The sequence below is a fragment of the Eleutherodactylus coqui genome, chromosome 13 (genome assembly GCF_035609145.1).
Source record: "Eleutherodactylus coqui strain aEleCoq1 chromosome 13, aEleCoq1.hap1, whole genome shotgun sequence".
NCBI classification, from domain to species: Eukaryota; Metazoa; Chordata; class Amphibia; order Anura; family Eleutherodactylidae; genus Eleutherodactylus; species Eleutherodactylus coqui.
Genome location: NC_089849.1, coordinates 94,037,383 through 94,053,626, shown reverse-complemented (window position 1 = coordinate 94,053,626; position 16,244 = coordinate 94,037,383). Strand labels below are relative to the sequence as shown.

Sequence of the window (16,244 nt, the reverse complement as noted above, 5' to 3'; positions counted from 1 at the left end):
ATGTATACAGTGACTCCACTAGCAGAATAGTGAGTGCAGCTCTGCAGTATAATACAGGATGTAACTGAGGATCAGTACAGGATAAGTAATGTATGTACACAGTGACTCCACCAGCAGAATAGTGAGTGCAGCTCTGGAGTATAATGCAGGATGTAACTCAGGATCAGTACAGGATAAGTAATGTATACAGTGACTCCACCAGCAGAATAGTGAGTGCAGTTCTGGAGTATAATACTGGATGTAGCTCAGGATCAGTACAGGATAAGTAATGTATGTATACAGTGACTCCACTAGCAGAATAGTGAGTGCAGCTCTGCAGTATAATACAGCATGTAACTCAGGATCAGTACAGGATAAGTAATGTATGTACACAGTGACCCCACCAGCAGAATAGTGAGTGCAGCTCTGGAGTATAATACAGGATGTAACTCAGGATCAGTACAGGATAAGTAATGTATGTACACAGTGACTCCACCAGCAGAATAGTGAGTGCAGCTCTGGAGTATAATACAGGATGTAACTCAGGATCAGTGCAGGATAAGTAATGTATGTACACAGTGACTCCTCTAGCAGACTAATGAGTGCGACTCTGAAGGATAATACAGGATGTAACTTAGGAACAATCAAGGATAAGTCATGTCTTGTATTTACAAAGTTAGTGCACTCTTTTCAAAAGTTTTGCACTGTAGCTGCACTGCACAAAAACACAAGAAAACTCTAGAAATAAAATAAAGTACTAAGCTGCTTCTCGAAAGCGCGGCTGAAAATACTCCTGCTCCTTAGATACTGTCACTGCAATAATATTTGTATTTCCATCCCCGTAATTAAATTTTAACCACATCTGGCAGCTCGGGGTGTCCGTGGCAGCTGTGTTTAACATCCAGCCTCTAAATAATAAATAGATCGATTCTCTCATTTATAAAATACATGAACAGAATACTTTTGTGCCGCCGCACTCCTCAGACCGGCAGCGCTCAAATATTCCATTTAATTTTTTTTTTTTGCGGAAGGAAGGAGAGGCATGCGTTCCGTGCCAAACGGATTTGCATTCAGTGCGGAACTCTTACGATGGAAGGGAAATGGGTTGCTATAGTTACCGGCTTAGTAATGCGAGTTCCATGAGATATTAAACATTCCACACTCTGCTGGAATGAGGAGTGACCCCAAATTTTTACCCAGCGACTCCTCCTTCACGCATATTTTTATTCCAAATAAACACAAATCCCTGGTTAAGCAGTCTGAGGTACCGCAGGAAGAATGCAGAGAACTGCCATTAAGTAATGCACACACTGGAACAGCCAAAACGGGGAGGAGGGGGGTCTGAGGACTGCAGATATGGGCCAAAAATAGCAGCACCAAGTCATATTAAAGGTGTGCTCTACATGTATGTGCATATCAGGCTACCGATCTGGTTTGTGAATGCGAATCTTCGGGGTACAACTGATCCTCATTAATGGACCCCATAGTACCCATAAGGGGTAAAGAAGAAGAAGGTCTTCCTGAATTCACAAGAACAAGATTGTTCATGATTAAACTTTAGTTACATTTATACCCCCTCTTCCCCTGTTGATGAAAAGTTATGCAACTTTCTAATTCCTTATTTTCAGTATCTTGGCTTGCTGTCACTGAACGGAAAGATTCTTATTTACATAGAGGAGCTCAAAGTGTGTCTTGCTCTAATGTTTCTCCAACTTCTATGCACTCTGGACACTCTTGTCAGCTTAAAGGGGTTACGCCGTATGAAAGTAAAAAGGGTTACAAATGTGATAGAAGAAAAAAGAAGTATTCACTTGCTCTCTTGCCCTGCAAAGTAGCGCTGCAGCTCCCGCAGTCCTCGTGAGGCTTGTTTACATGCAGATAGGTGATCGCTGCAGCCAATCAAGGTCTGTTGTGATGAGGTGCATTACTGCTCAGCCATGGGGGTACCGGACTACAGCAACTGACCGCTGCAGCCACTAATGGTGCTTTTACAAGGGTCAAACTCTTGGCGCAATATAACAAGCGCCAATGTCAATTGGCACTCATTTTATTCTCTTTTACATGGGCCGAGAAATTGGCTTATGGTTCCGAACGATGGTTACTAGGATTGCTCGTCCCCATAGGCTGGCTGTACATCTTCCTGTTCACACACGTTCATCAACTTGATGCTTGGTGTCTTTACAATGCCCAATTGGTGGCAAACGAGAGGAATGTTTGGGTATAATAATCAGCCCGTATAAAAGGACCATAATTGCTTACTGCTGCCTGCATGCAAACAGGGTTCTGGTGGGAACAGCCCGAGCCGCAGCTTTGGATCAATGGGTACAATTCTGGAGTATAACACAGATCCGTAAAGGGTCAGTACAAGAAAAACAATGTTCTGTATGTGTATATGTTTACTTCAATTTATATGCGTATATACAGTGCCTACATACAGTGTGTATATATGTGCCTACATACAGTGTGTATATATGTGCCTACATACAGTGTGTATATATGTGCGTACATACAGTGTGTATATATGTGCGTACATACAGTGTGTATATATGTGCGTACATACAGTGTGTATATATGTGCCTACATACAGTGTGTATATATGTGCCTACATACAGTGTGTATATATGTGTAAAGTGGATATGCCTATATACTGATCATATCCCCTTGAACATACCCAAAGCTCTCTGTGGCATTGCCAGGCGAGTTGTGAGACAGTCCCATGTTTTGCCACATGCCACCTTGGGGCGCATCATCCGACTGTAACATAGGACAGACATTCACAGACAGGCCACCTTTCCCAATAGCTGTTGGGAATCAAAGGGAATATTGGCCTGGTGAGTGCTTATTCCCATTAGCGCCAAACACAGCTACACTGCAGTCGATGGCTTAGGTCGCTGCCCGGGACACAAGTAAAACTGATCCCTGTACGTCCCTATGGGTCTGGACCGCGCTCATAAGACATGGTCCTACAAATGTATTGCGTTTCATCTGGCATCTTGATCTTAGCAGCTGCTGTGTTATCACTGTTGTCTGCTATCCCTCCCTGCAACTCCTACAGATGCAATTATACAGATCTGCAGGGCGAGGATAAAGGCTGGTTTAGACACGATTATCGCTCAAAAAATCTTTTGAGCGATTGAGAGATAATCGTTGTGTGCTTTTACAGCACAAGGCGATCGCTCAAACGTTGAGCGATCACCTTGCGTTTCGAGGGGAGGATGCAGAGGATAAGCGAGGTGACCCCACTTGTCTTCTGCATCCAGCTGCTTTCCGCTCGGAGCACTCGGCTGTTATACAGCCGAGCGCTCCGTGCCAGGTATGGAGAACAGAGCTGGACAGCTCTGTTCTTCATACCCAGCCTGTCATCAGGGAGCGGGATACAGCTGAAACAATAGTATCAGCTGTATCCCGCTGTGAATTCCTGATAAGACTCATCGTCAGCACACTCAAAGACGACGATGAGCGACGGGAGTATGAAAACTGCACGATGTCAGTGCAGTCACACACGACGATTATCCCTCAAAAGATGGGCTTTGAGCGATTTTTGAGCGAAAATCGTTGTGTCTAAATTAGCCTTAAGGCCTCATGTCCTCGAGCAAAATTGAATTTCGGAACTTGTGCGGATAATCCGCAGTTCAATATGCCCATAGACATTCATTAGGCATCCGCAGGTAATTAAATATCTGCGGATGTCATTTTATCCCGGCGTGTCGATCGTATGCGTGAAATACAAATCGCAGCATGCTCCATTTTTCTGCAGTTTCCCGCACCGACGGATTCCATTGAAGTCAATGAAAGCCGTCCGATCCATGGGCACGACAGCGGATGTCACTGTTGCCGTCCTGCAGATCCGCGGGAGAGCAAGCGATTTTTTTAAAAAAATAGCGTATGCAAGCCGAGCGCATCCAACGTGCAGAAGAAAGAAGATCCGGATGCGACGGAGGAGACCCTTGCCAAGTCTGGACAGGTGAGAAAATGCCTTTTTTAGCTTATAGCTGCGGGCACGACTGGAAACCACTGCGGGATTCTTCCCCTGGAATCCATGCGTACCCATGGACATGAGGCCACAGTCAAAGGAAAAAATTGAGCATATATTATCCAAAAAAATGGCAAAAAATAGTATGTAAAGGGTTAAAACTGTCCACTTTTCAACATCATGTAACAGTTACATATATAGAATTCATCTTTATACAAGATTGAGCCACTTTAAAAACACATGACATTAGTTTTACTGTACTGATCCTGAGTTACATACTGTATTATACTCCAGAGCTGCACTCACTATTCTGCTGGTGGATTCACTACATAAGCAAACAGCTGCATTGTTCTCCATGATTACAGTTCGCATCCCGCTGTGAACTACCAGCAGGACGCAAGCTGAAAGAATCTTATCAGCGCTGTCGACTGTGATAACAGCCTGCCCCGCTGATAAAAGTTCATCGTTCAATTCAAGAAAACTAGAATTGAGCAAGGAACGACTCATGCACAAAAACTGTATGGTGTCCATGCATTTAGATGCAACGGTTATCGCTCAAAAAACGGCGTTGAGCAAATATCGTTGGGTCTAAATGGGCCTTTATACTGTACTCATGCTGAGTTACACCCTGTTTCTAAGCTATCATCCCGGGAAGTCCGCACTGTATCTATCAGCACGACTCTTTTCATTCAGTCCATGCGCATACACTGCACTTTTCCATATGGGAGTGCACACATACACGGACTGATTGAAAAGAGTCACTCTGATAGACGGGGCGCTGACTTGCCAGGGTGACAACGTGGGAAAGGGAAGCCTGGTAAGTATAATATTTTAGGACTAGCCAACAGATCTGTAAATGCTTAGGTGTCAGGTTTATCTCTTACCTCCCCAAGGCCGTTCGCTGTCATGACCTCCCAGAATTAATCGAATGTCTCTTTCTTCAAGCATTGGCTTCCATCGCTGCACAATGCCAACAGAACCATCCTAAAAGAAAAAGTACGAAGTTTAATCATTGTAGAATTAAAAGTTCTGGAACTTTCTAATATACTTTTCTTCAGTCTCTCCAGCTTTTCAGCATTTCTGCTTTACATCATTTAATAGAAAACTGAGATTACACTTACTGGTAACCCGCTTCCTTAAGCCCATGACAGCACTCCTGGAGGAACCTGCTCCTCCTCTAGACAGGCACCCCCTCTAGACAGCACGTTGGTTTCCATGCCGCAAAAAATATTGTTTATAATTAGATCCAACCCATAATTATAAATATTCTTGCATTTACACTTCATTAATGGCTCATGCCCACGGCCGGGTCGGATTCCACCTGCGAAATATTGCAGCGGAATCAGACCCGGCATCCTCCAGAGACCCCATACTCCCCTCTCCGGATCCGCCGCGAGTGTCTCGCCCGACGAGCAAATGCGCATGTCGCTCCGGCGCTGGGCGGACCCACGGACTCTTGCGGTACTTCCCCTGTGCTCACAGCGAAAGTATTGCGGGACGGACAGCTTCCATTAACTGCAATGGAAGCCGCCCGCATGATTTTCCGCATAGATTACAACATGCTACGATTCTCCACCCGCAAGCGGAAAATCGCTGTTAATTTCTGCTCGTGTGCAGTAAAGAATCATTTACCACAGCATGTCTATAAACGGACATTGCTGCAAAATACGCAATGGCTGTCTGACTGCGAATTCCGCAGAGATAATCCGTCCGTGGGCATTCATCCTTAAAAAAATGATACCAGGTGGTCACACATGCTCAGTCTTGCTTCTCCCTCTGCTCCACTGGGTATGTGGAAGGATTCCCGGAGAGCGGCTGCTTCTGAAGTTGCTGTATCTTCTCTGGTGTCAAAAGAGATGCTAAGTAAGTGATAAGATAGCGAGACATCGTTATTGCAGAGAAGCAAGACTGAGTAGGTGTGACCACCTTGGAACCCAAGTTATTGTGTACATTATAGATCTGGAGTATATTAGCATGGGATGTATGCTAGTTTTTTTGGCACAATTTTTCCAGGTTTGCCAAAGTAAATTTGCCCCATCGTCTACTTTAACTAAAAAGTCAAGGGTGAATATAGTTAACCCCACTATCGTACTCTTAGGGTTTGATGGGGTCCTCACACTGCTGGACATGAAGCTCAAACCTTGAAAAACTGCAAGTTCCAACATGCTGCTGCTGGGGCGTGCAGAGAGTTGCCGTATGGCAACAGCTGGAGGGACACCAGTTGGAGACCGCTAATGTAGAGCTTCACTAAAGATACCTTCACATGGTCATCCAGCAATAGTCATTCCGCCGACAGGGCGCTGAGAAAAAAAACAAACGCTCATTTGTTGGAGCTGCTTAGTTTTTAGCTCACCTAAAAGCCAAGCGTTGGTCTGACGATGTAAATAGGAGTTGGTCAGTCTTTGAGCAACTGCCTGTTTACTGTGAATGGATTCGGGCAAGCCAGAATGATCTCCGTCCCGCTCCACCTCCATTCACAGAACGACTATCGCTCCATTGTAAAGGATTGTCCGGTGTAAAGGGACATTTACTGTCCATATGCTCATGTGATCAGCAAGGTAAACCGCTCCCTTGCTGGTTAAATGATGTCCTTCTAGGGTTCAAAAAGGAATTTTTCTTTTATGCTTCAGTTGCAAAGTTGACATTTATAAAGGCTCATTTAAGCGATCGAATTTCAGTGTAAATGGGGTCTAACAAAAGGTCAGCGATCCCTCTGTGTTACAAACAGATATATGGACAAATATAACAATAATCTAGTATGAAGCTGCATCAAACAGCTCTTCATATCTCAGCTTCCTAAATTATTGGGTGTGAAGGAAGGGATATTAAGTCATGCTGCAAACTAGAAGGATGGATCTGTATGAATGGAATATAAAGTAAATGACTATTTACCGTGCTGCCATCATTATAAATGGAAACCTCCAGGACACCTCCGAAGTCCTGCTGCAAGACCGATTTCAAGCACTCCTCCAGCCAGAGCTCAGCGTTGTACATGGGAATGATGATCGACTGAAAAATACACAACCAATGTTATAGGACGATGAGTGAGTAAAATCCAACAATGCCGCTCGGCGAGAAAATAAAACAACTCTCAACACGGAGGTCTGTGACGTGAATCAATCACTGTCAGCTAAAACTAACATGATGGCGTATGTACCATAGAAGGGGACCGCATAGTTGCTAGGGGGCCCTTGGCGAGGAGGGCACAGGACAACCCCATTGACTTGGTTTATATTTCAGTGTTAAATTAGTAAACATAAAAATACACATTAATAGAACATATTGATCTATAATATTTGCAAACTATAAGGCTGTGGGGACGTAAATCACGCTGAATGACCGCAGCGGGATCGCACTGAAATTTCGCAAGATTTCTGCGGCAGAAAGGCAACTTCAAAGCCTGTGTTCCGCTGCGGCCATCTCTCCCCATAGAGGAGAGTTGGCCGCAGCGGAAATGGCGATACAATTAACATGCCGCGACTTTGAATTCTCGTCCACTTTGCTGCTTAGGCCTCATGTCCACGGGGAAATTCCATGCAGAATCCCACAGCGGGACCCTCCTTTCCCGCAGACATGAGGCCAGAAAATGCCATATACTCACCTGTCCGGACGTTGCAGATCTGCCCTCCGTCGCGGCGGATCTTCTTTCCTCGGCCCGGTGGATGTGCTCAGCATGCCGGCAGCGTGCTGCACGCAAGGGACGTGCACATTTTTTTTTTCTTTTGAATGCCTGCTTTCCTGCGGTCCCGCGACACAGCACAGTAACAGCTGCAGATGTGCCGCAGGACCGGATGGCTGCCATAGGCTTCAGTGGAAGCCGCAGTAGACCCACACAAAGATGTCATCCGCACGGATTTGAAAATTCTAATTTGCCCGTGGACATTGGGCCTTAGGCTCAGGTTTAAGATTGCCGACGGAATTTCCGCCCCGTGTGAATCCAGCCTAAGAGGGAGCTAAATATTTTGGCCCAAAGGGGTAGACAATTTGAAATTCTAAATAAACATGAAACCCAATAGAAAAACAATCAGACTCCCAAGATAGAAATTTATTTTTACTAGATTTCCAAAATATGTGAGTCAATGCTTGATCCCTGGGGGACCAACTATATCAGGGACTGGTTATATAACTGCTAATCTCTCAGAATACAAGGATTAACATTTACAGGAATATGCCCGAGCACTTCTAGCGTGCCTTAGCTATACAAAACCATTTTATACATTCTTGACACAACTTCCTGGAGACCCCATTATATTATGTGAACGTTGGATATCACTTCTCTATAAACTTTGATTGAAAATAATAAAAGCATGTGAGGTTAAAAATAGAGATGAGTGAGCGTACTCGCTAAGGCAAACTACTCGAGTGAGTAGTGCCTTATATGAGTACCTGCCCGCTCATCTCTAAGGATTCGGGTGCCGGCAGGGGAGAGCGGTGAGTTGCAGGAGTGAGCAGGGAGGAGCGGAAGGGAGAGAGTGAGAGAGAGATCTCCCCCGCCGCTCCCCGCCCCCTGCCGGCACCCGAATTTGTAGAGATGAGCGGGCAAGTACTTGGCATAGGGTACTACTCGCTCGAGTAGTTTGCCTTAGCGAGTACGCTCGCTCATCTCTAGTTAAAAAACTTTTTCTTAAAAAATGTAAAGCTATTCCTATGGAGCAGACGGATTTTATAGTCAAAGGCATATGATTCATTCTAAATTGCAATTATTTTATGTATGATGAAGATTTCTATTCACAAGGTTTGGGTACCGCCATGGGGACCAGGTTCACGCCAAGCTATGCCAACTGTGTAGCAAGGTGGGCAAAATTAAACTTTTTTGCATTTGGGCACCTTCATGCAAACTTGGCCCTCTGGAAGCGCTTTATCAATGACATTTTTATTTGGGAGATGGATGAGATATCTTCACAGGAACTTAAAGGGGTTGTCCCGCGAAAGAAAGTGGGGTTCAGCACTTCTGTATGGCCATATTAATGCACTTTGTAATGTACATTGTGCATTAATTATGAGCCATACAGAAGTTATTCACTTACCTGTTCCCTTGCTAGCGTCCCTGTCTCCATGGTGCCGTCTAATTTCAGCGTCTAATCGCCCAATTAGACGCGCTTGCGCAGTCCGGTCTTCTCCCTGGTGAATGGGGCCGCTCGTGCCGGAGAGCTGGTCCTCGTAGCTCCGCCCCGTCACGTGTGCCGATTCCAGCCAATCAGGAGGCTGGAATCGGCAATGGACCGCACAGAGCCCACGGTGCACCATGGGAGAAGACCCGCGGTGCATCGTGGGTGAAGATCCCGGCGGCCATCTTGCTAAGGTAAGAAAGAAGTCGCCGCAGAGCGGGGATTCGGGTAAGTACTAAACTGTTTTTTTTTTTAACCCATCCCTTGTGTTTGTCTCGCGCCGAACGGGGGACCTATTGAAAAAAAAAAAACCCGTTTCGGCGTGGGACAACCCCTTTAATAAAAATGTGTTTTATCCTAAACTTACATTGACTTTTAGTAAGGATGAACTACAACTCGCTGCAACTGATTTTGTTAGAGAGAATCATATACTAAACTAACGGATAACAATAGCTGTATTTTAACTTCCAGCTGCCGCTTACCGGTTGGAGAACAAACCCAAAAAGAATAGTTTATGAGGCTAAGGAGGAACGGTGCAGAACTGGAAAAGTTTTACTAGAGGAGCAAAAATACTTTGGGACAAGTTTGAAATGAAAGCCCTTCTCTTTGTAAGTCATTAAGAAGGAAGTAGCGAATGTCTCCAGAGAAATCCTACAGAAAAATAAGGTAAAAACTAATAATAAAGCAACCAAAGGGGAAATAATAAATATCCTGATTGTGATATAATACAGTGAAGATAGGGGGATCTTTATGCTAATAATTAGGAAACACGAAGGCGGGGGGGGGATTTAAATCAGGATACAATTGCTGTGGAATTATATTCAAAACCACCAAGTTTTGTGTTTAGAAAGGAAAAAGCCTTGGCAATAAAGTGGCACACACAGCCTATCATTAAAGAGGAGCAAAACAAAATAATGATCATTTCCAACAACCGCAAGATTGTTTTCCCCCATGTAAGAAAATGCCAAGTTTGCTATAATATGAATATGAGATGAAGCATTAAATCAGGGATTAGGGGTCATATCAATTGTTACACAGACTATATCAATGTTAACATCAAATGTGCACGTAAGAAATTATGTGTTGGTTGCACCAAGCACCCTATGCACTGGCGTAACTACAGGGGATGCGGTTGCAACCAGGCCCAGGAGCCTTAGGGGGCCCATAAGGCCTCTCTTCCCCATATAGGGAGCCCAGTACTATGAATAAAGCATTATAGTTGGGGCCCTGTTACAGGTTTACATTGGGGCCCAGACGCTTTAAGTTACACCTCTGCGTTAAGGGGTTAAGAGATGTTGGGGGCCCCAAGATAAACATTTGCACCCTGGCCCATGAGCCTCTAGCTACACCTCTGACCCTATGTATAAAAGTCTATAAACCTTTCATATTCTAAAGAAAAGCATACAGGACAATGTGGCGGAGCTTCCATGTGAAGCATTGAACAGTAAGGCTGGGGTCACACCGGACGGAATTTCAGCAGAATTCTTGTGGAATGACTGCACCGAAAAAACACGAGAATTCCGCTGGAAAGCGCAGCTACAAAACCTACAGCCTTTAGCCCCGGGTTCTGGAATGGTTTCGCCGTTGGCATTCCGCTGAGGCTTTCTCTCCCCAAAGAGATGCCGCTGCGGAAAAGAGAAAAGAATTGACATGCCTCGGAATTGAATTCCGCGCTGCATGTCAGTTTTTGTGTGGCTTGGCCACAGCGTGTGGACGAGATTTTTGCAAAATCTCGTCTACTTTGCTGGCTAATCCCAGGATTCTGAGCCGCGGGGGGAATTGCTGAACAGACTTTCCGCACAGAATTTTCACAGCAATTCCACCCTTTGTGAACCCCTCCTAAAGGCAGATTGGCAAGTTGGGAATTTCATTAAAATAATGTCAAAAGCCAAACGTTTACCCCGAACACCCTAATTGCTGAGTTTGAATAGCAAAAGTGAAGTTTTTGCTTTTCATTTAAAAAAAACGATAGAACTAGAAGTCTAAGAAAAACAGGAAAAAGTCTGCGGTGGGGAACAGTACAAGAAAAGACAATCGAGGCAAAGTCTATCCCAACATGATGGAGATTGCTACCCTCGAAACGCATTTAATGCTCTCTTGAACCACTATCTGTAGGACTGGGTGTTGTGACATCACATGCTGCTCCCAGGGGCTTTTCTCCTTTTTCCCATGAGGAATGCCCTGGGCCGGGGCCATCTATGATTCTCTAACACTGGGATACAGCAAGCTGAATGTGCTACTATTGACAGGACTTAGCTAATACTATTCAATTTAACAAGGAGCACCTCGTTGTGGAGCGTCCCTCTAGAGAGCAAACGCTGGTGTATCGGAGGTGAAGAGGCCATCATTAGCTGATCGGTATGGATCCAATTTTTGGCAACCCTGAAGATCAACTGAAGCCTAGCGCGAGCGACTTGAACACTGGCTGCTAGGTGGTTATTGTTTTTTTTTCATGTAGTCTAGCTAGGGCTTATTTTCAGGGGATGGCTTATATATCAAGCGCCCCCACCAAAACCACCTGAAATTCATGGTAGGGCTTACTAACCGGGAAACACGGTAGTGAGTGTTTTACCTTCTTACAGCTACTGGAATCACATCTACACTGCTCAGTACTACTCTATGAAGTCTTCCATGCTGCTGCTTCTCTGTATATGAGCGGTAATGATAGGGGAGAAAAATCTTCTCTACTTTCTATGTGAAGTGTATGATAGACATCATAGCAGCTTGTCTCCCCATTCACTAGCTCAGCAAAAACTGTGCATTATCCTATGGAGTCTGCAAAAGAAAAAACTGCTTTAAAATGCAGGCTGCATATCATAAAATGGCCAGAAATCAGGTTAATCTTTAGGATATTATAATAAACCGTTTTATATATTTTTAATATACAATAGCATTTCTTTAGTTCATAAGCTGATCATCCAAAATTCTAATAAAATGGCATTTGTTTTCAAAATGAATATCCCAAGAGCAACCACAAAGGACTGTTGGGGGCAACAGTTTATTTTGGGCTGTCTGGAGGGTCTTAACTTAAAGGCCCATTTACACTGGACGATTATCACTAAAACTTTGCTAATCGGCGATTGTTTTAGCAATAATCGGTGTGTGTAAATGGGCGCGGGGCACCCGCATCTCGGGCTCTTTTCGCTGATCGTTAAAATCAAGTTAGCTTGATTTTAGCAATCAGTTTTATCAGTCGTTCTCCACGGGGGAGGGGGGAGGCTGATAGCATTGTTTCCCCCATGGAGAACAAAGGATCTGAGCACAGCTAATAGGCTTCATTAACATACATAATTGGAATTTAGTAGCTGAGAAGCTACTTGAATACCAATTATTTTTTAAGCAAAATAAGCGATCTTTGAGCGATCATCTGCTCGTGTAAATGGGCCTTAAGGCTGCAAAGCTAATGCTACACAATGACAAAAGACGTGCAATACAATTTTGATCACACTGTGGCTTTCTGACTATTTTCATAAATCGGAGTGTGTAGCGTTGTTATGTAACAGTCAGGACGTATCTATCGATAGAGAATCACTAGAGTGGCAGCACTGCCAAGACTCTACTATGAAGAAGTATCCAAGTGTAGCCCTACAGTTTATCCAATGCAGACCGGAACCGCAGCAATCATTACTGCCCGGCGCCTATACTCACACAGGGAAGAAAACTAATAATTGCTTATATCTCCGAGAAATGCTTTAATCCCATGCGAAAAAACGCTGAAAATAATCAAATCTGTAAAGGAGGCACCGAAAAGATTTCCTTTTGAGTTTGGAAAAGCCGAGGAATAACCGGGGCTCTATGAACAGCTGCGTACCTTCCAGACTGACCCCCAGATAATCCCATGTGACCCCAACATGGCCTCACTTTCCCCTCTTAAACATTAAGTAGGAAGCACGATTAGCAGCAGCTGGCAGATGCATGGGGGATCTTTTGGGCCAATGAGTAAAATGAATCAGCAAATAGAATTTCAACCAATTTGCAGTGGATTGTGGGTAAATTGGCACTTGCTTCAGAAACTGTCCCATCATACGCAGCATCACCCCCATTATGATGGGGCATAAAATAAGAAACAAATTCATAAAATTGTATCATATCACTTCAATAGTTATGTCTATTCAATGCAATGGCAGTGATTGGTTCTCAAGGCTCAGCTAATCAAAGCCAGCGCTTCCTGGAGGCGGGATTTTTGAACCCCTTCACCAGAAAGCGCTGGCTGAAGACTGCAGACAAGTGTGGCGGAGCTTCGGGAGAAGAAGTGCGGTGAAGCGGACAGCGCCTGTTAGGTGATGTATTGTTTTATTTTACATACAGCTAGGGCTTATTTTAGGGACAGATAGTAGAATTTCTTACTGAAAAACTTGTATCACACGAAAACCGCCTGTTCGTGTGATGCAACAGAAAGGAAGTCTCCATAGAGAAACAAGGGCTTCAACACATCGCAAAGCGCGGCTGTATAGAGCGTGCCTCGATTTTTTATTTTCACAATGTAGCAGCCTACAGAACATGACTAATGTGAAGGAACCCATAGGAAAGCAGGGGCTTCACATACATGTGATTTGGAGCATCGCGAGAAAATCATGCGATTTTGTTGCCTGTGTGAAATTGGCCTAACACCCAGCTTTTTAGGGTTAAAAAAAAGCTGAACAGAGATATTAGACAGAAGAGGACGACTCTCAGTGTGATTACTGGGTGTCTATTGTAGGGGTACATACCACATCGGCTGGCGGCTCAGTCCCTGCATCCTCAGCTCTCAAGGGGACAGAAGCGCTGCTTCCAGACTCCTTCATGGGGCTGCAAGCAATGCAGAACAGAAAGTGTTAATAATGCCAGAAATACGAAAAACATGTGGGCCACCTAGGATACAATGTAATTGTTTATATATGTGATACATATTGTGATATAATGAAAACAAAGTGCAAATCAATCACATCCATGTCCGTGCCTTGTCATGAATGTGTATAAATATGGCTGCCAGTAACGTGTGCTACAGTCCATGTATTCTGCAGCTATATGTACTGTCACATATACACAGCATTAGTGCAGTCACATATACAGTACCCTCCATAGTATGGAAACACTTTATGTTTTAAACAGCAAATCACTAGTCAAAAACATCTTTGGGAGATTTTACACTAAAAATGGAAATGTATCCCAACCGAGCCCTTCTCTGCAGCAGCGCTGTCTCGCTCTCTTATCACTTGCTCCACATCTCTTCTGATAGCAGAGAAGACACAGCAACTTCAGAAGCAGCCGCTCCCCTGCTAGTGATCCCTCCACATACCCACTGAAGCAGAGAGAAGCAAGACTGAGCATGTGTGACCACCTGGGAACATTTACTCAGGTGGTCACAGTATAGAAACAGCAGGTGGCGCTATTCTAGTCCTGGAATATTTGGAGACAGAAACGTGTTATGGGCTGGAGCTACCAATATTTTTGTGGGACAACCTCTTTTAAGGATTATTTCCAAACTTTTAGAGGGTACTGTAGATAGTTTCACTATGTAGTCACAGCCCTCGTTGTCACAGAATTGTCCATGTTTCCTTTTTTTAGACCTAAAACTAGGTCTTGTTTGAAAATTAGATTAAGAAGTAGATAAAGCAAATCAAACCAATGAGTCAAGAATGTTAGACTTGGTCATGTGAGGAAAGTTCAATATCCCATGTCTGAATGGTAAAAGTAAGTGAACCTTAAGAATTAGCAGATAATTTGAAGGTGAAATTATTCAGGTGTTTTCAATCAATGGGATGAGAATCAGGTGTGAGCGGAAGACCTGCTTTATTTAAAGAACAAGAATCTATCAAAGTCTGCTCTTCAAACACGTTTGTGGAAGTGTATCGTGGCACGAACAAGGGAGATTTCTGAGGACCTCAAAAAAAAGAGTTCATCAGGCTGGAAAATGTTACAAAACTGTCATTAAAGAGTTTGGACTCTTGCATGCTTGCGCAACATTTATCATGAGTTGTAGACACTCAGTTTTCAGACTCTCTCCCCATCCCCCGCCACAGGTTCACTGCTCACCCTTTCTCCGCTCATCCCCCGCCATCGATTCCCTGCTCACCTTTCTCCACTCATCACCTGCCACTGTTCTCCCAGCTCACCTCTCTCCGTTCGTCCCCCGCCAACGCTCTCCTTGCTCACCTCGCTCCGATCGTCCACCGCCAATGGTCTCCCTTTTCACCTCTCTCCGCTCGTTCCCCGCACCAGTTCCCTGTTCACCTCTCTGCACTCGTCCCCCGCACCAGTTCCCTGTTTACATTTCTCCACTCGTCCCATGCCACTGGTTCCCTGCTCACCTCTCTCCACTCGTCCCTCGCACAAAGTTTCCTGCTCACCTCTCTCCGCTCGTCCCCCACCACTGGTTCTATGCTCAACTTTCTCCGCTCCTCTCCCGCCACCGGTTACCTGCTCGCCTCTCCCTGCCACCGCTTCCCTGCTCACCTCTCTCCGCTCATCCTCCGATACCGGTTCCCTGCTCAACTCTGTCCGCTCGACCCCCGCCACCGGTTCCCTGCTCAACTCTGTCCGGTCGACCCCCGCCACCGGTTCCCTGCTCAACTCTGTCCGCTCGTCCCCCGCCACCGGTTCCCTGCTCAACTCTGTCCGCTCGTCCCTCGCCACCGCCTCCCTGCTCAACTCTGTCCGCTCGTCCCCCGCCACCGGTTCCCTGCTCAACTCTGTCCGCTCGTCCCCCGCCACCGGTCCCCCGCCACCGGTTCCCTGCTCAACTCTGTCCGCTCGTCCCCCGCCACCGGTTCCCTGCTCAACTCTGTCCGCTCGTCCCCCGCCACCGGTTCCCTGCTCAACTCTGTCCGCTCGTCCCCCGCCACCGGTTCCCTGCTCAACTCTGTCCGCTCGTCCCCCGCCACCGGTTCCCTGCTCAACTCTGTCCGCTCGTCCCCCGCCACCGGTTCCCTGCTCAACTCTGTCCGCTCGTCCCCCGCCACCGGTTCCCTGCTCAACTCTGTCCGCTCGTCCCCCGCCACCGGTTCCCTGCTCAACTCTGTCCGCTCGTCCCCCGCCACCGGTTCCCTGCTCAACTCTGTCCGCTCGTCCCCCGCCACCGGTTCCCTGCTCAACTCTGTCCGCTCGTCCCCCGCCACCGGTTCCCTGCTCAACTCTGTCCGCTCGTCCCCCGCCACCGGTTCCCTGCTCAACTCTGTCCGCTCGTCCCCCGCCACCGGTTCCCT

The 16,244-nt window shown here is 45.8% G+C and overlaps 1 protein-coding gene across 3 annotated transcripts in view; it reads right to left on the bottom strand.

The window, feature by feature from the left end:
• Positions 1-16,244, bottom strand: part of B3GNTL1 (UDP-GlcNAc:betaGal beta-1,3-N-acetylglucosaminyltransferase like 1) — a 248,182-nt gene that overhangs the window by 209,298 nt on the left and 22,640 nt on the right. For 2 of the 3 annotated variants that reach the window (XM_066585849.1, XM_066585850.1), the window contains exons 2-4: positions 13,770-13,848; positions 6,845-6,961; positions 4,837-4,936 (exon numbers count right to left, since the gene is read on the bottom strand). In XM_066585849.1, coding sequence (XP_066441946.1) covers positions 4,837-4,936; positions 6,845-6,961; positions 13,770-13,844 — 292 coding nt within the window. In that variant the 5' untranslated portion in view covers positions 13,845-13,848. Of the gene's footprint in view, positions 1-4,836; positions 4,937-6,844; positions 6,962-13,769; positions 13,849-16,244 lie in introns of those variants that run through there. The other variant, XM_066585851.1, reaches the window with a different exon arrangement.